Source organism: Schistocerca nitens, chromosome 4 (assembly GCF_023898315.1).
Source record: "Schistocerca nitens isolate TAMUIC-IGC-003100 chromosome 4, iqSchNite1.1, whole genome shotgun sequence".
NCBI classification, from domain to species: Eukaryota; Metazoa; Arthropoda; class Insecta; order Orthoptera; family Acrididae; genus Schistocerca; species Schistocerca nitens.
The window spans coordinates 856,691,569-856,708,182 of NC_064617.1; the positions used below are offsets into that span (position 1 = coordinate 856,691,569).

The 16,614-nt window shown below is 44.6% G+C and overlaps 1 protein-coding gene across 1 annotated transcript in view; it reads left to right on the forward strand.

The window, feature by feature from the left end:
- Nucleotides 1-623: 623 nt before the first annotated feature.
- LOC126253307 (beta-1,3-glucan-binding protein-like) overlaps nucleotides 624-16,614 on the forward strand; it is a 90,682-nt gene continuing 74,691 nt past the window's right edge. The window contains exon 1 of the mRNA XM_049954537.1: nucleotides 624-850. Coding sequence (XP_049810494.1) covers nucleotides 632-850 — 219 coding nt within the window. The 5' untranslated portion in view covers nucleotides 624-631. The remainder of the gene's footprint in view (nucleotides 851-16,614) is intronic.

Here is a 16,614-nt window from a genome sequence, read left to right on the forward strand (position 1 = left end):
ATTGCAAAGAAAATCAATCTCATTATTGTCGCACCTCGCATGTTAATGCCCGTTGTGCGGCCTTCATCACGTCGGAAACCTTTTCAGATGTATCTTCTGAGTACAATGCCAGCTCTGCCAGTGCACTGCCCTTTTATACCTTGCTTACGCGATACTATCGCCATCTGTGTATATGCATGTCGCCGTCCCATGACTTTTGCCACCTCAGTGTAGATCCAAATGTCTATCTAGATTAAAAATGTGCCTCCAGTTTCTGTATCTGCCAACTGTAAGATCTCACGAAAAATTACTGTGCTCTGTGTCTTATCCTGATTTCCCTTTGACTGTAAAAGCTGCATGTCAATACTTACGATGGTTCCCTACACCGTAAAGCGACGGTAGCATCGCTTTAAACTATTACCACCGGTGCCACCTTTAAGGTTTGCCTAAGGTGAAAATAAATTACAATGCAGAGTCGAGGTCACTATGTCACGCTGACGTATGACGTAACGACGGCGTCGTCTCACGTATTCCGATGCGCGTCCGACTGCGGGATTCCCTTAACGCTGTTGCGCATGCGTCGGACGCTGAGCGAGATTAGCCGACGTAGAAAAGTGCGGACGCCGGGCGGCAGCGGTCAGTCGTTGGCGAGATGTCGAGGAACGCGCACGCCTTGTTGGTTGCGGTGCTGGTGGCGGCGGCGGCGAGCTTGCCCTGCGGCTGCCTCGCGCAGTGCACGGCCTCACAGACCACCGCCTCCGGCACCAAGGCGCCCGCCACCATCTGCAGCGGCGACATGATCTTCGCCGACGACTTCGAGGACTTCGACCTGAGCGTGTGGCAGCACGAGATCACCATGTCCGGCGGAGGGGTGAGTGTCGGCGCGAACGTCCCTGCACTGCGCAAAAAATGACGCACGCAGTGAATCTCCACATTAGCGAGAGGACGTTTCTAACATCTTACTGCAACGACCACTAGCACCTACTCCTTTCGGGTAGCACGACGGAATTCTGCCTCTACGTAATGCTTCGCAACCAACAATTACTTCTTCCCTTTTTTTGTTTTTTGAGGTTGAATGACACGTAAGCTGTTTTTGTTCTACTGATTTTTATTTCAAGCCATTTTTCGGTGTTTTGTCCTATTTTCAGGAAACCACTGACTATCGTCTGAAAGGGACACTATTTCTTAGGTAACCAAACATTATAAGCAAAGATACAATCCGCTTGTATATAGTGTTGTGCATCAGACTTGTTTCTTAAGGGGGGTAGGACATCAAACTGGCCGACTTGGAACAGGAGAGGCACCACAGGACATTTTAATTTCCACTGTCTATGCTTTTACAAATAAATTCATAAACTTTGTCAGCATGACGAGGAAGGGTTCAGGATTCACGCTCATAGCAGTGTAAGTTCAAAAATATAACAAAATATATTTTTTTACATGTGAAATGTCATCATTTTTTCACTTATTATTGGCTGCATTCGTTGCTATAGGTACACTGTTCTTCATAAGTAAGGGAGATCCTTCGATGAATTTTGCACAGCATACAAACCATACTTACAGGTGTATGAAACTCTAGAATTTTCTAAATCTATTATAAACTGTGCTAAAAATTGAGATAATTAAACATAAAATTTCAGTTTTTTCTAAACATGAAGTTTAAAATGTAACAGCTCATTCATTTTTTCATTAATTGAATAAATTCTAGAGTTTCATACTTCTGTAAGTATGGTTTGTATGCTGTGCAAAATTCATCGAAGAATCTCTCCTAATCATGAAGAAAAGTGTACCTATAGCAACAAATGCAGCCAATAGTAAGTGAAAAAATTATGAAATTTCACACATAAAAAAAATTTATTTGGTTATAGTTTTGAACTTCCATTGCTATGAGTTTGAATCCTAAATCCTTCCTGGTCGTGTTGACAAAGTTTTATGAATTTATTTGTAAAAATATAGACAGTGTAAATTAAAATATCGTGTGGTGCCTCTCCTGCTCCAAGTCGGCCCGTTTGACGTCCTAGCCCCCTTAATTTCGAAATTACAATTTATGCAATGGAAAATGTTAAGCACAGTAAATAATTAAACTACACAATATTAAAGGTTAAATGACGATAATGCTAAATTTTGTGAGGTCTTGACACTGGGTGAGAAACTGTCAAACTGAGCACTCTTCATAAATGCTATGCAACAAATATGTTGTTAAGATTAAAAGTTAAACTGGAGGCACTAACAGTATTATACACAACAATTAAAATGCACCATCTTACAGTATTAGACGTTATATTTTTATAATGCCATAGTTCATGAGGTTGTGACATTGGCTGAGAATTATACAAGTGCACTAGTAACTTACATTGAGCAACAAACATGTTTTACATTGTAAATTATTAGTACATTTTTATGAAATTGGCAATATTAAACGCATTACTTGGTTAAAATAAACGATGTTAAAGTACTACAAGTTATATTGTTGAATTGTGTAAGGTAAGCAAGGTAAGGAATAGGAAATTTTGTTGTGTTTTAATTTTGTGCAGCAATATGTGGTCATTGTGGTGGTTTTTGGGTGTAGGGCTGGTTGACTGCATCATGTGACACTTAAAATTTGTGATGTGCTCAGCTGTAATTGATCGTTTGCTTCATATGATGCAATCAAACGGCCACATACCCACAAAGCGCCACAATGCCCACATACTGCTGCACAAAATTAAAACACAACACAATTTCCTATTCCTTATCTTGCTTACCTCACAAACTTGAACAATACAACTTGTAATACTTTAACATTGTTTATTTTAACCACAGATTGCGTTTATTACTGCCTATTGCATGAAAATGTAATTTAAAATGCAAAACATGTTTGTTGTACAGCGTAAATTACTACTGCACTTAGGTAGTTCTCAGCCAATGGCACGACTTCACAAACTGTACTATCATAACCATATAAACTGTAGAAGATTGCGCATTTCAATTACTGTGTATAATACTGTTCGTTGTCTAAAGTTTACAGTCTTAAAAAACGTGTTTGTCGCACAACGTAAGTGAAGAGAGCTCGGTTTATCAGTTTCTCAGCCAATGTCAAGACCTCACAAAATTTAGCATTATAATCATTTAACCTATAATATTGTGTAGTTCAATTATTTATTGTGTTTGATATTTACATTGTGTAAATTGTAATGTCAATGTCAAGAAACAAAACTGATGCACAACACTATATACAAGTGGATCGTGCCTTTGCTTATAATGTTTGGTTACCTAAGAAGCAGAGTCCCTTTCAGACTCTAGATAGTGGATTCCTGAAGATGGCCCAAAACACCGAAAACCAGTTAGAAATGGACCGAAAACCAGTTAGAAATGGAAAAAAACTGGTAGAATGAAAACAGTGTACTTGTTATCAACCTTAAATATGGACGTTTTCTACCAACAAGTAATGGAAGAATCTATAAATGAAATTGTTTCGTCCATATGGAATGACACGAGTAATGGGCTGATAATTAAATACAAATAAAACATTGAGTGTAAGAATGAAATTTTTGTGCACTGCAATTAAATGCTCTTCAAATTTATTGTAACATCACTGCTCTCGTAGTCACTAATCTTTCTTGTATGAGAAGGTGTCAAAGTTGAGTGAATGTATGAAGATTCAAGATGACTTAAGCAAGATTTGTAGTTAGTGTGAAGAATGACAGGTATCTGTAAATGTAGAAAAATGTAAGTTAAGCGATCGGGTAGGAAAACCAAACCCCTCATAATAGGGTATAGCATTAGTAGTATCATGCTAGACACAGTAACGCCGTTTAAATATCTGGGCGTAATGCTGCAAAGCAATACTAAATAAAACGAGCATGTGAGAACTGTGATAGGGAAGGCAAATGACTTCGGTCTATTGGAATAACTTTGTGGAAGTATGGTTCATTTGTAAAGGGGACCACATATAGAACACTAGTACTGCTCGAGTGTTTGAGATCCCCACCAGATCGAATTAAAAGAAGATATGGAAGCAGTTGAGAGGTGAGTTTCTAGATTTGTTCCCTGTAGGTCGGGATAGCAGGCTAGTGTTACAGAGATGTTTCAGAAGATCAAATTTGAATTGCTGAATGGAAAGCGACGTTCCTTTCGAGGAACACTACTGAGGAAGTTTAGAGAACCGGCATTTGAAACTGACTACAGAACGACTCTACTGTAGCCAACGTACTTATTACGAACGCCAAAGTACAGACAGAAGAGAACTGAACTCCCATAGCACGTATCGAATATTCCAGAATATTCAGACATTACAGGAATAAGGAATTTCCAACTGAACTCCCAGAAGCACACATCGAATATTTCAGAATATTCAAACATTACAGGAGTAAGGAATTTCATGAACCTACCAGAAACGATGAACACTAAACAAATAATATTTCTGTTGTCAGGTCTTGAGATGGCGACCCGCAGCACGCCATCCAGACTCTCTAACCGCTACGCCACACTGCGTGCACCACTGATCGCGGCAATATGCAGGATATTAGGGATACAAGAGCAGATGTTTCTACTGGTGACGGAGGACGGTGTACCGAACAACATTAGATTAGTATTTACGTCGTTTGCACGAGGCGTGTTTTTTTTAAGTAAGGTCCGTTTTATTCTAGACACTAGTAGTTCGGAAGCTTACCGCAACGAGCGCGTGTGTCGTATACCAGCATGCCTCGGGAATAACTGTGCTCAGTTTCAGCTCTGTAACTAACCTGTATGGTTCTGTTCTGTGCTTTCAAAATGTTCAAGACTATTAACTCGCCCACCGCGTGTGAGGTTCGCTCAGCGATACGGTTTTTGTCAGCAAGAAATCTCTCTACAGCAGAAATTCATCGACAGATTTGCGAAGTGTACAGTGATACTGTTATGGGTGAAAGCAAAGTGCGTAAGTGGGTACGATAATTCAAGGATGGCCGTGACAACGTCCATGATGAGGACCGCTCCGGTCGCCCTTCTTTGAACACAGACGATTTGGTGGCTTCAGTTGAAGCGAAGCGCTTCACAATAACAGGTCTCTCAAGCGAACTTCCTGACGTCTCGAGATCAGTGCTTTTCAACATTGTTCCTGCGCACCTAAGGTTTAGGAAATTGTGCTCCCATTTGGTCCTGAAACTCCTAACAGAGGACCACAAAAACCAAAGATTTGAGTGTGCGATGAAGTTCTTGACTCGTTATCATGAAGAAGGTCACGGCTTCTTGAGTCAGATCGTAACTGGAGACGAAACATGGGTTTTGCATATCACGCCCGAATCGAAGCAACAGAGCATGGAATGGAGAGACACACACTCGCCTGTAAAGGCGAAGGCCAAACTGACTCTGCCCCAGCGCAAAATCATGGCGTCGGTGGTTTGGGATATCCATGGTGTTTTGTTGGTCGATTTCATGCAACGATGAACCACTATCAATGCAGAAGCATATTGCCAAACCCTGAGAAACCTACACAGAGCGATTCAAAACAAAAGACGGGGCATGCTGACAAAGGGAATTGTCCTTCTCCATGACAATGCAAGACCTCACACAGGTGAGACCCACGATTTATTGGACAGTTTTGGCTGGGAAGTTTTAGACCACCCACCCCACAGTCCTGATCACTATCTGCTGCTCGACCTCAAACAACACCTCAGTGGCAACCGTTACAATGACGACGACGTGAGAACGACAATGAACTCTTGGATAACGGAGCAGGAAGCAAGTTTTTATGATGAGGGTATTTTAAAATTGGTTGAGAGGTATGATATGTGTTTCAACAAACTTGGCAACTATGTCGAAAAACAGAGTGAAGTATATACTTTCTGTAAATAAATTTACTTTTTTTAAATAACCTTTCACTGTATAACTACACTCCCGGAAATGGAAAAAAGAACACATTGACACCGGTGTGTCAGACCCACCATACTTGCTCCGGACACTGCGAGAGGGCTGTACAAGCAATGATCACACGCACGGCACAGCGGACACACCAGGAACCGCGGTGTTGGCCGTCGAATGGCGCTAGCTGCGCAGCATTTGTGCACCGCCGCCGTCAGTGTCAGCCAGTTTGCCGTGGCATACGGAGCTCCATCGCAGTCTTTAACACTGGTAGCATGCCGCGACAGCGTGGACGTGAACCGTATGTGCAGTTGACGGACTTTGAGCGAGGGCGTATAGTGGCCATGCGGGAGGCCGGGTGGACGTACCGCCGAATTGCTCAACACGTGGGGCGTGAGGTCTCCACAGTACATCGATGTTGTCGGCAGTGGTCGGCGGAAGGTGCACGTGCCCGTCGACCTGGGACCGGACCGCAGCGACGCACGGATGCACGCCAAGACCGTAGGATCCTACGCAGTGCCGTAGGGGACCGCACCGCCATTTCCCAGCAAATTAGGGACATTGTTGCTCCTGGGGTATCGGCGAGGACCATTCGCAACCGTCTCCATGAAGCTGGGCTACGGTCCCGCACACCGTTAGGCCGTCTTCCGCTCACGCCCCAACATCGTGCAGCCCGCCTCCAGTGGTGTCGCGACAGGCGTGAATGGAGGGACGAATGGAGACGTGTCGTCTTCAGCGATGAGAGTCGCTTCTGCCTTGGTGCCAATGATGGTCGTATGCGTGTTTGGCGCCGTGCAGGTGAGCGCCACAATCAGGACTGCATACGACCAAGGCACACAGGGCCAACACCCGGCATCATGGTGTGGGGAGCGATCTCCTACACTGGCCGTACACCACTGGTGATCGTCGAGGGGACACTGAATAGTGCACGGTACATCCAAACCGTCATCGAACCCATCGTTCTACCATTCCTAGACCAGCAACGGAACTTGCTGTTCCAACAGGACAATGCACGTCCGCATGTATCCCGTGCCACCCAACGTGCTCTAGAAGGTGTAAGTCAACTACCCTGGCCAGCAAGATCTCCGGATCTGTTCCCCATTGAGCATGTTTGGGACTGGATGAAGCGTCGTCTCACGCGGTCTGCACGTCCAGCACGAACGCTGGTCCAACTGAGGCGCCAGGTGGAAATGGCATGGCAAGCCGTTCCACAGGACTACATCCAGCATCTCTACGATCGTCTCCATGGGAGAATAGCAGCCTGCATTGCTGCGAAAGGTGGATATACACTGTACTAGTGCCGACATTGTGCATGCTCTGTTGCCTGTGTCTATGTGCCTGTGGTTCTGTCAGTGTGATCATGTGATGTATCTGACCCCAGGAATGTGTCAATAAAGTTTCCCCTTCCTGGGACAATGAATTCACGGTGTTCTTATTTCAATTTCCAGGAGTGTATGTTGAAATGGACCTTACTTAAAAAATATGCATTGTACAGTAATGATTATAGCTATTAAAAATCTTATGTTTGAGGTTTGATAGTACCTCCAAGTACATGTGGCAAGAGCTTGATATTAATGCTTGTTCTCCCCTGGGCGGCAGGTCAGGTGTTGAAGAGTGGACGCTTGGCCGTAAAACCGGTAGTCTATACTGACAGACGTAATCCTCTTAGTGGTGCAGTTACGGCCGTGTTGAAAACATCAGGTGGTAAAGTTTGTGATGTGTTTGTGGAAAGACTGTTCGAGGTAGAGAAGAAAGAACCAACTCACTGATGTGTGTACACATCGAGATACCACATATAAAAATATTTGTATTCAGACCAGTTACATCCTATAGTTTGGTATTGTTGGTCGTATTATGGTTCACAGGAGCACAACATATGCTAATTTTGTATCACTCTAAGATTTATCGCCCAGTAGAAAGTTGACACTATTATAGTCCTGAAATGTATCGCACAGGAGCTGAACATCGAAATAAATCAGAGTCTAGTGTTTCTCCCAGCGTATTAGTTGATCGTCGACTGTTCGATTATCGAAATAATTTTTTGTACACTGAGGAAAAGTTCAACCGGACTCACTAAAAACGAAAACAAATAGCAGTTGTGTCCCGATGCCGCTGGACTTAAGAAATTTGATTTTTTGTGGACGGAAACCGGTTGTAGAATTAAAAATATCTGACATGGCTCATGTGGCTCCTCAAAAAGGGCGAAAGGGTGAGAAACAAGACAAAAGTAGTGAAGTGAAACTGCTTTCCTTAGCCTTCTGCACTGCATGTGTTTCTAGCAGTTTACTTAACATTCCGCCAGTACAACAGCACCTGTGACAATTTCACACAAGGGAACTTCTATAGTGTTATCTTTTTCGACAACTGTTTGTCCTTCAGACACAGGTAAGATTACCTAGTGTTATCTCAGCTAAACACTTCAAAGACGACTACTACTTCGTCAGATAAACAGTGCTCTTAGTTTGTATCACGTACGTGTTTTCTCTTCTGATGATATCTTGATTCAACAACGAGATATTATAGAAAACCCTAAGGTTACTGTAAATATTGTCAGCCGAATTAGTAATTACAAGGGGCAATCGAAAAGTTTTCGATCGATAGCGTTGCTGCAGAGTATGACTAACCTAGCGCTATTCCGATGCAGGTATATAGCCACCGACATGTAGGCAAGCGGTTAGTGTGGCATTTGTTTCATTCAGACCTGCGTCCGGTAAATGCGGAAACGTAAACTATGTTGACGTTATTACCAAACGCGTCCAACGAGGACCGACTTGGGGGTCTTGCCTTGGGTGCGGAAGGCGAAATATCGCTAGCCATCTAACGCAGAATGAAGAATGTGTATGGGGCAGCACGTCTGTCAAAAACCACCTTTGTGGAATGATGCGACAAGCTATGCTGTTGCTTTAGGATAACGCACGTTCCCATATCGCAAATGTCGGAACGCGGAAGCTACGCCAACTCAAGTGGTGGACGCGCGGATCCGCCCTATAGTCCTGATCTCTCTCGATGCGTATCTTACGCCTTCGGTACCTCTAAAAAGGTCTTCAAGGGTCTGCAATTCCAGTCGGGCGAGGATGTGCAACAGATAGTTAAGAATTTCTTCACGCAGTACGACACGCTGTTTTCAAAACGGGAATGTTCAACTTTGTGCATAGGTGGCATGGTTGCCTCAATGCTTCACAGCGATTTTGCCTGATTGGCATGCCGATTGTGGAGACTGTACGGCCTTCGAACGTGGCTTTTTCAATCACCCCTTATATAATATATCCGTTGAGGATCCCAACACAGTACCCTGGAGCAAGGCTAAACTTACTTCTTTCCGAAATAACGTGCTGCGTCCTCCCTTCCCAATAAGTCCTCAGTGCAGCCACGAATTTCATTTCATACACTAAAGACCGTACCTTAGTTAACGAATATTCGTGTGTAACTGAGGGAAATTCTTTCAGCATGTCATGAACCGAGTCTAAGGCTTCCATTCAGTCTCTTCTTGAAAAGTGTGGTGCAACAGCTGAAGACAGCAAAGCGAAAGCCGGCGTTTTAAGTATAACATTCAAGAAATCGTTCACACAGGAGAATCGTACAAACATACCGTGATTCGACCATCGGACAGATTCCCACATTAAGCATCCCTGTCGTAGAGAAACAACTAAAGGTTTTGAAGGCAAATAAATCACCAGATCCGGATGGGGTCAAAACTCGGTTTTACAAAGAGTACCCTATGGCATTAGCCCCTCACCTGGCCTGCATTTATTGTGGATCTCTCGCCCAGCAGAAAGTCCCAAGCGACTGGAAAAAAAGCGCAGGTGACTCCAGAAGAAGGGAACAGAAAAAAGCCGGCCGTTGTGGCCGAGCGGTTCTAGGCACTTCGGTGCGGAACCGCGTGGCTTCTACGGTCGCAGGTTCCAATCCTTCCTCGGGCATGGATGTGTCTGATGTCCTTAGGTTAGTTAGGTTTAAGTAGTTCTAAGTCTAGGGGACTGATGACCTCAGATGTTAAGTACCATAGTGCTTAGAGCCATTTGAACCATTGTTGAACGGCAAAATTACTGATCAATATCCGTAACTTCGGTTTGCTGCAATCATATTCTTACTTCCATTATAATAAACTTTCTTGAGAGTGGAAACCGTATGTCCACGAAGGAGCATGGTTTTAGAAATCATCGCTCGTGAGAAACTCAGCTTGCCCTTTTCTCACATGATACACTGAGAACTATGGATGAAGGGGAACAGGCAGAGTTGGGTATTTCTAGATTTTCGGAAGGTGTTCGACATGGTGCCGCATTGTAGGCTGTTAACGAAGATACGAGCATATGGATGGAATACGTTCTCACGTATGTGAGTGGCTCGACTACTTAAGTTATAATACACTGTGTGTTGTCATCGACGGCGAGTGTTCATCAGAGACAAGGGTACCGTCAGGAGTGCCCCACGGAAGTGTGACAGGGCTGATAGGAGCGCTGTTGGCGTACAGGGTGGGCAACAATCTGCAGTTGTTTGCTGAAGATCCTGTCGTGTACGCTAAGATGTTGTTTAATTAATCTGTGGTATGTCCTATGGGACCAAACTGCTAAGGTCAGCGGTCCCTAATCTTACACATTACTTAATCGAATATACAGAGTTAAGCTAAGGACAACACACACACCCATGCCCGAGGGAGGACGCGAACCTCCGACGGGGGGAGCCGCGCGGACCGTGACAAGGCGCCCCAGACCACGAGGCTACACCGCGCTGCTAAGATGTTGTCGTTGAGTGACCGTAGAAAGATACATGACGACTTAGACAAAATTTCTAATCGGTGCGATAAATAGCAGTTACTTCTAAATGTGGAAAAACGTAAGCTGATGTGGATAAATAGGGAGATAAAACCTGTAAAGTTCGGATACAATATGCGGTGCATTCAAGTTCTAAGGCCTCCGATTTTTTTTCTAATTAACTACTCACCCGAAATCGATGAAACTGGCGTTACTTCTCGACGTAATCGCCCTGCAGACGTACACATTTTTCACAACGCTGACGACATGATTCCATGGCAGCGGCGAAGGCTTCTTTAGGAGTCTGTTTTGACCACTGGAAAATCGCTGAGGCAATAGCAGCACGGCTGGTGAATGTGCGGCCACGGAGAGTGTCTTTCATTGTTGGAAAAAGCCAAAAGTCACTAGGAGCCAGGTCAGGTGAGTAGGGAGCATGAGGAATCACTTCAAAGTCGTTATCACGAAGAAACTGTTGCGTAACGTTAGCTCGATGTGCGGGTGCGTTGTCTTGGTGAAACAGCACACGCGTAGCCCTTCCCGGACGTTTTGTTGCAGTGCAGGAAGGAATTTGTTCTTCAAAACATTTTCGTAGGATGCACCTGTTACCGTAGTGCCTTTTGGAACGCAATGGGCAAGGATTACGACCTCGTTGTCCCAGAACATGGACACCATCATTTTTTCAGCACTTGCGGTTACCCGAAAGTTTTTTGGTGGCGGTGAATCTGTGTGCTTCCATTGAGCTGACTGGCGCTTTGTTTCTGGATTGAAAAATGGCATCCACGTCTCATCCATTGTCACAAAGACAAGAAAGTCCCAGTCATGCTGTCGTTGCGCGTCAACATTGCTTGGCAACATGCCACACGGGCAGCCATGTGGTCGTCCGTCAGCATTCGTGGCACCCACCTGGATGACACTTTTCGCATTTTCAGGTCGTCATGCAGGATTGTGTGCACAGAACCCATAGAAATTCCAACTCTGGAGGCGATTTGTTTAACAGTCATTCGGCGATCCCCCAAAACAATTCTCTCCACTTTCTCGATCATGTCGTCAGACCAGCTTGTGCGAGCCCGAGGTTGTTTCAGTTTGTTGTCACACAATGTTCTGCCTTCATTAAACTGCCGCATCCACGAACGCACTTTCGACAAATCCATAACTCCATCACCACATGTCTCCTTCAACTGTCGATGAATTTCAATTGGTTTCACACCACGCAAATTCAGAAAACGAATGATTGCACGCTGTTCAAGCAAGGGAAACGTCGCCATTTTAAGTATTTAAAACAGTTCTCATTCTCGCCGCTGGCGGTAAAATTCCATCTGCCGTACGGTGCTGGGACGTATTGACAATGAACGCGGCCTCATTTTAAAAAATGCGCATGTTTCTATCTCTTTCTAGTCTGGAGAAAAAAAATCGGAAGCTTTAGAACTTGAATGCACCTCGTATTACTAGTGTCGGGCTTGACACAGACAAGTTGTTTGAATATCTGGGCGTAACGTTGCAAAGCGGTATGAAATGGAACGAGCATGTGAGAACTATGGCAGGGTCGGCGAATGGTCAACTTCGGCTTATTGAAAGAATTTTAGGAGAAAGTGGTTCGCCTGTAAAGCAGACCGCATGTAGGACGCTGGCACGACCTACACTTGAGTACTGCTCCAGTGTTTGGGATCCATACCAGGTCAGACAGAAGTAAGACATCGAAGCAAGTCAGAGGCGGCCTGCCAGATTCGTTACTGGTAGGTTCGAACAACATGTAACAGTTACGGAGGTGCTTCGGGAACTCAAATGGGAATCCCTGGAGGGATGGCGAAGTTCTTTTCGAGAAACACCATCGGGGAAATTTAGAGAACCGCCATTAGAAGCTGACTACAGAACGATTCTGCTGCCGCCAACATGTATTTCGCGTAAGCACCACGAAGCTAAAATACGAGAAATTAGGGCTCATGTGTTGTTGCGGTCTTCAGTCGTGAGACTGGTTTGATGCAGCTCTACATGCTACTCTATCCTGTGCAAGTTTCTTCATCTCCGAGTAACTACTGCAACCAACATCCTTCTGAATCTGCTTAGTGTATTCATCTCTTGGTCTCCCTCTACGATTTTTACCCTCCACGCTGCCCTCCAGTACTAAATTGGTGATCACTTGATGCCGCAGAATGTGTCCTACTAACCGATCCCTTCTTCTAGTCAAGTTGTGCCACAAATTCTTCTTCTCCCCGATTCTGTTCAGTACTTCCTCATTAGTTACGTGATCTACCCATCTAATCTTCAGTATTCTTTTGTAGCACCACATTTCGAAAGCTTCTATTCTCTTTTTGTCTAAACTATTTACCGTCCATGTTTCACATCCATACATGCCTACACTCCATAAAAATACTTTTAGAAAAGACTTCCTGACATTTAAATCTATACTCGATGTTAACAAATTTCTCTTCTTCAGAAACGCTTTTCTTGCCATTGCCAGTCTACATTTTATATCCTCTCCACTTCGACATCATCAGTTATTTTGCTCCCCAAATAGCAGCACGCATCTACTACTTTAAGTGTGTCATTTCCTAATCTAATTCCCTTAGCATCACCTGATTTTATTAGACTATCCATTTCCCTTTTTAAATTTTCTAACCTACCTGCCCGATTAAGGGACCTGACATTCCACGCTCCGATCCGTAGAACGCCAGTTTTCTTTCTCCTGATAACGACGTCCTCCTGAGTAGTCCCCGCCTGGACATCCGAATGGGGGGCTATTTTACCTCCGGAATATTTTACCCAAGAGGACGCCATCATCATTTAATCGTACAGTAAAGCTGCATGTCCTCAGGAAAAATTATGGCTGTAGTTTCCCCTTGCTTTCAGCCGTTCGCAGTACCAGCACAACAAGGCCTTTTCTGGTTAATGTTACAAGGCCAGATCAGTCAATCACCCAGACTGTTTCCCCTGCAACTATTGAAAAGGCTGCTCCCCCCTTCAGGAACCACACGTTTGTCTGGCCTATCAACAGATACCCTTCCGTTGTGGTTGCACCTACGGTACGGCTATCTGTATCACTGAGGCACGCAAGCCTCCCCACGAGCGGCAAGGTCCATGCTTCATGAGGGGGGATTAGGGCTCATACGGAGGCATATACATGGTCGTTTTTGTTTGGCTCTATTAGCGAGTGGAGCAGGAAAGGAAATGACTAGTAGTGCTACAGGATAACCACCGCCACGCACCTTACGGTGCCTGACGGAGTATCTATGTGGACGTAGATGTCGAAAAACTATATCTGCCTGACTGCTCTGATCGTAGCTTTCAGGTTTTCACGTGAGAAAAACACGAGGAGGATTTCGCAAGGCTAATGACGGAGAAGTGCTTCCGGGCAGTACGATTGCCTGCAGGTTGTTGTCCTGCGTTGACCCCGCAAGGGACTTTTTACTCTGTTGCCTGTCTATTCGATGTTGCAATTCGCTGCTGCCCGCGGCGACCCTGTCCTCAAAACGATGTCGCCCGTGGCAGGCGACTCTACCGGAGTGGGCTTTCCCTCAAATCGAGCTACTTATGGTATGCCTTCGACATGGCGACAGGTGGGAATCCCAATGTCCGAAAGACCCCGAAACGAAGTGTTCCATACGGTGCACGACCTCGATTTGATCAGTATCAAACGCATCGATATCGGATGTCTTGCAATGTCGACGCCCACTACGTTGACCAAAGCAAGTCTTGACGACACATTGCTCACGTGATACGCTGAAGTATCCTTATCTCCGTAGCTATACGAGAGCTGTCACGTTAGCAACATTCATCCCTAATTCAGTTGCTTATTGATGTATTCTAAAAACACTCTAATACAGCAGATTTTCGTGGCCACCGACCACAGCTAGATTAATACCCTCTGGTGCTGCTGTGGATACGCGACGCTGAAAGAACCGTACAGGACTACTATAAATAATTCATTTGTTTTCAGAGCTCTATATTTTCCAAAGTATTATATGCCCAAATATGAATGACGCATGAATACAACCGTAAACTCACCAAGTTTGCATTATGCGCTCTACAAGTGTTCTACGAATTCCGTTCTGATCGCACGCTACTCGTCCAAGCGGTAGTGAAGTTCATTCCAAATCTTATATAACACCATTCCCTCACAGCAGCATTCATGCTTTCTCTGAGCTCTTTCAGTGTTCTAGGCCGTGTGGTATGTAAGCACCGTCCTTACTGTACCCCAAAAGCACAAAGCGTTACGTCAGAAGACCTGAGGGGGGAGGGGGGGGGGAGCAGAGGGAACAAAGGCCACATCATCATCACTACACCCAATCCAGCGATGCGCATGTTTGTCGTTTAGGTAGCGACGTACATCGATACTCCAATGAGGAGGTGCCTTGTCTTCTGGGAAGCTAATATTCTTGGAATCTGCTGTCAGTTGTGAAAACGACCACAACTGCAACGTAAGAGGTAGCTGTCACATACTTCTCAGGGAAGAAAAACGGCCCATACAGGTCACACTGCACAGAAAATATCAGTGTCCGCTAAATCTCCTCCGTGGGACATAACTTCACGAGGATTTTCAGTTACCCACATTCCCACGTCGTGACGATTAACCTAACCAGATAAATGGAACGAATGCCCGCTTGCAGGCCAAACGTTCATCCTCAAACGCTTCCTGCACTGTGGTACAACATTGGAGGCGCCGGCCATTATGTTCCGCTTTTAATTGTTGCACGAGCTCCAGACATTAAGGTCTTAAATGCAACAGCATGCATGCTTCCTGAGTCATCAGTATACTGACTGGTTTGATGCGGCCCGCCACTAATTCCTCTCCTGTGCAAACCTCATCATCTGAGAGTAGCACTTGCGACCTACGCCCATCAGTTACATGCTGGATGTATTCCAGTCTCTGTCTTCCTCTGCAGTTTTTGCCCTCTACAGCTCCCTCCCGTACTCGTACCGTAAAGTTATTCCCTGACGTCTTAACAGATGTCCTCTCATCCTGTCCCTTCTCCTCGTCAGTGTTCTCCATATATTCCTTTCCTCTCCGATTCCGCGCAGAACCTGACCATTTCTTACCTTCTCAGTCTATCAAATTTCCAACATTCGTCTGTAGTATCATATCTCAAATGCTTCGGTTCTTTCTTTTCCGGTTTTCCCGTAGTCCATGTTTCACTACCGTACAATGCTGTGCTTCAAACGTACAGTCGTGCTCAAAAGTATCCGAACGACTTGAATTGCATTTCGCCTGATTCGCATGCAACCCACATAACACAGCTGTCCATCAGGTCCTCTAATCGCTCCTTGGTACAGTCGTTTGACTATTGAAAATGGTTCCAACAAGTCACCACTAGAAAACACTGCTCTGTATCGCAATAACTCAAGATATAAAGTAATACTACGATACTACAAATATCAGAGAACACCTTATCACAGATAAGACTCTCCTTAACGCTTGTAGCTCACATTTATTACAATAAATGACATACCTGAAATGTCACCGCTCTCATTATTACGTCAGATAGGTAATGCACGTAGTAAGTTGGTCGTATTCATCATTTTCTCTTCAAAGTAACATACCGTACTTATTATTTAATGCAAAATGACATCAAAAACTTAAGTTATTCACGAGCAGCTAGATGAGAATATGCATGAACTTCAAATGACACGACGAACCGTCTCGTTCTGCATATGGATTGAAACCCAGACTAAGGAAAGATTTCGTGACTGACGGAAACTAACAGTCATTCCTGATTAGGTATACAGAGAGTGATGTACCTCCATTTTAGACAGTATCAATCAGCAGATACCAACTTTAAATTACATAACGCAAACATTTTTAACGGACGCGAATTCCTACCCAGCACCTATTGTCCCTGTTAACGAACTACGAGAGATGTTACATATTGCTTCTTAACAAGTAACTTACTTGAAATGCCGTGAGGTAAAGCTTTGTGTCGGACAGGGATTCGAACCCATAACCTAATAAGATAGATATCCAAGCACAATCAATTGTGACATATCGCATTTTCTCGGCAGTAGCTAGATGTTTTAACTGAAATGCCGAGGCGAAACATTAATTTTTTCCATCCCAGGATTCCAACCCAGC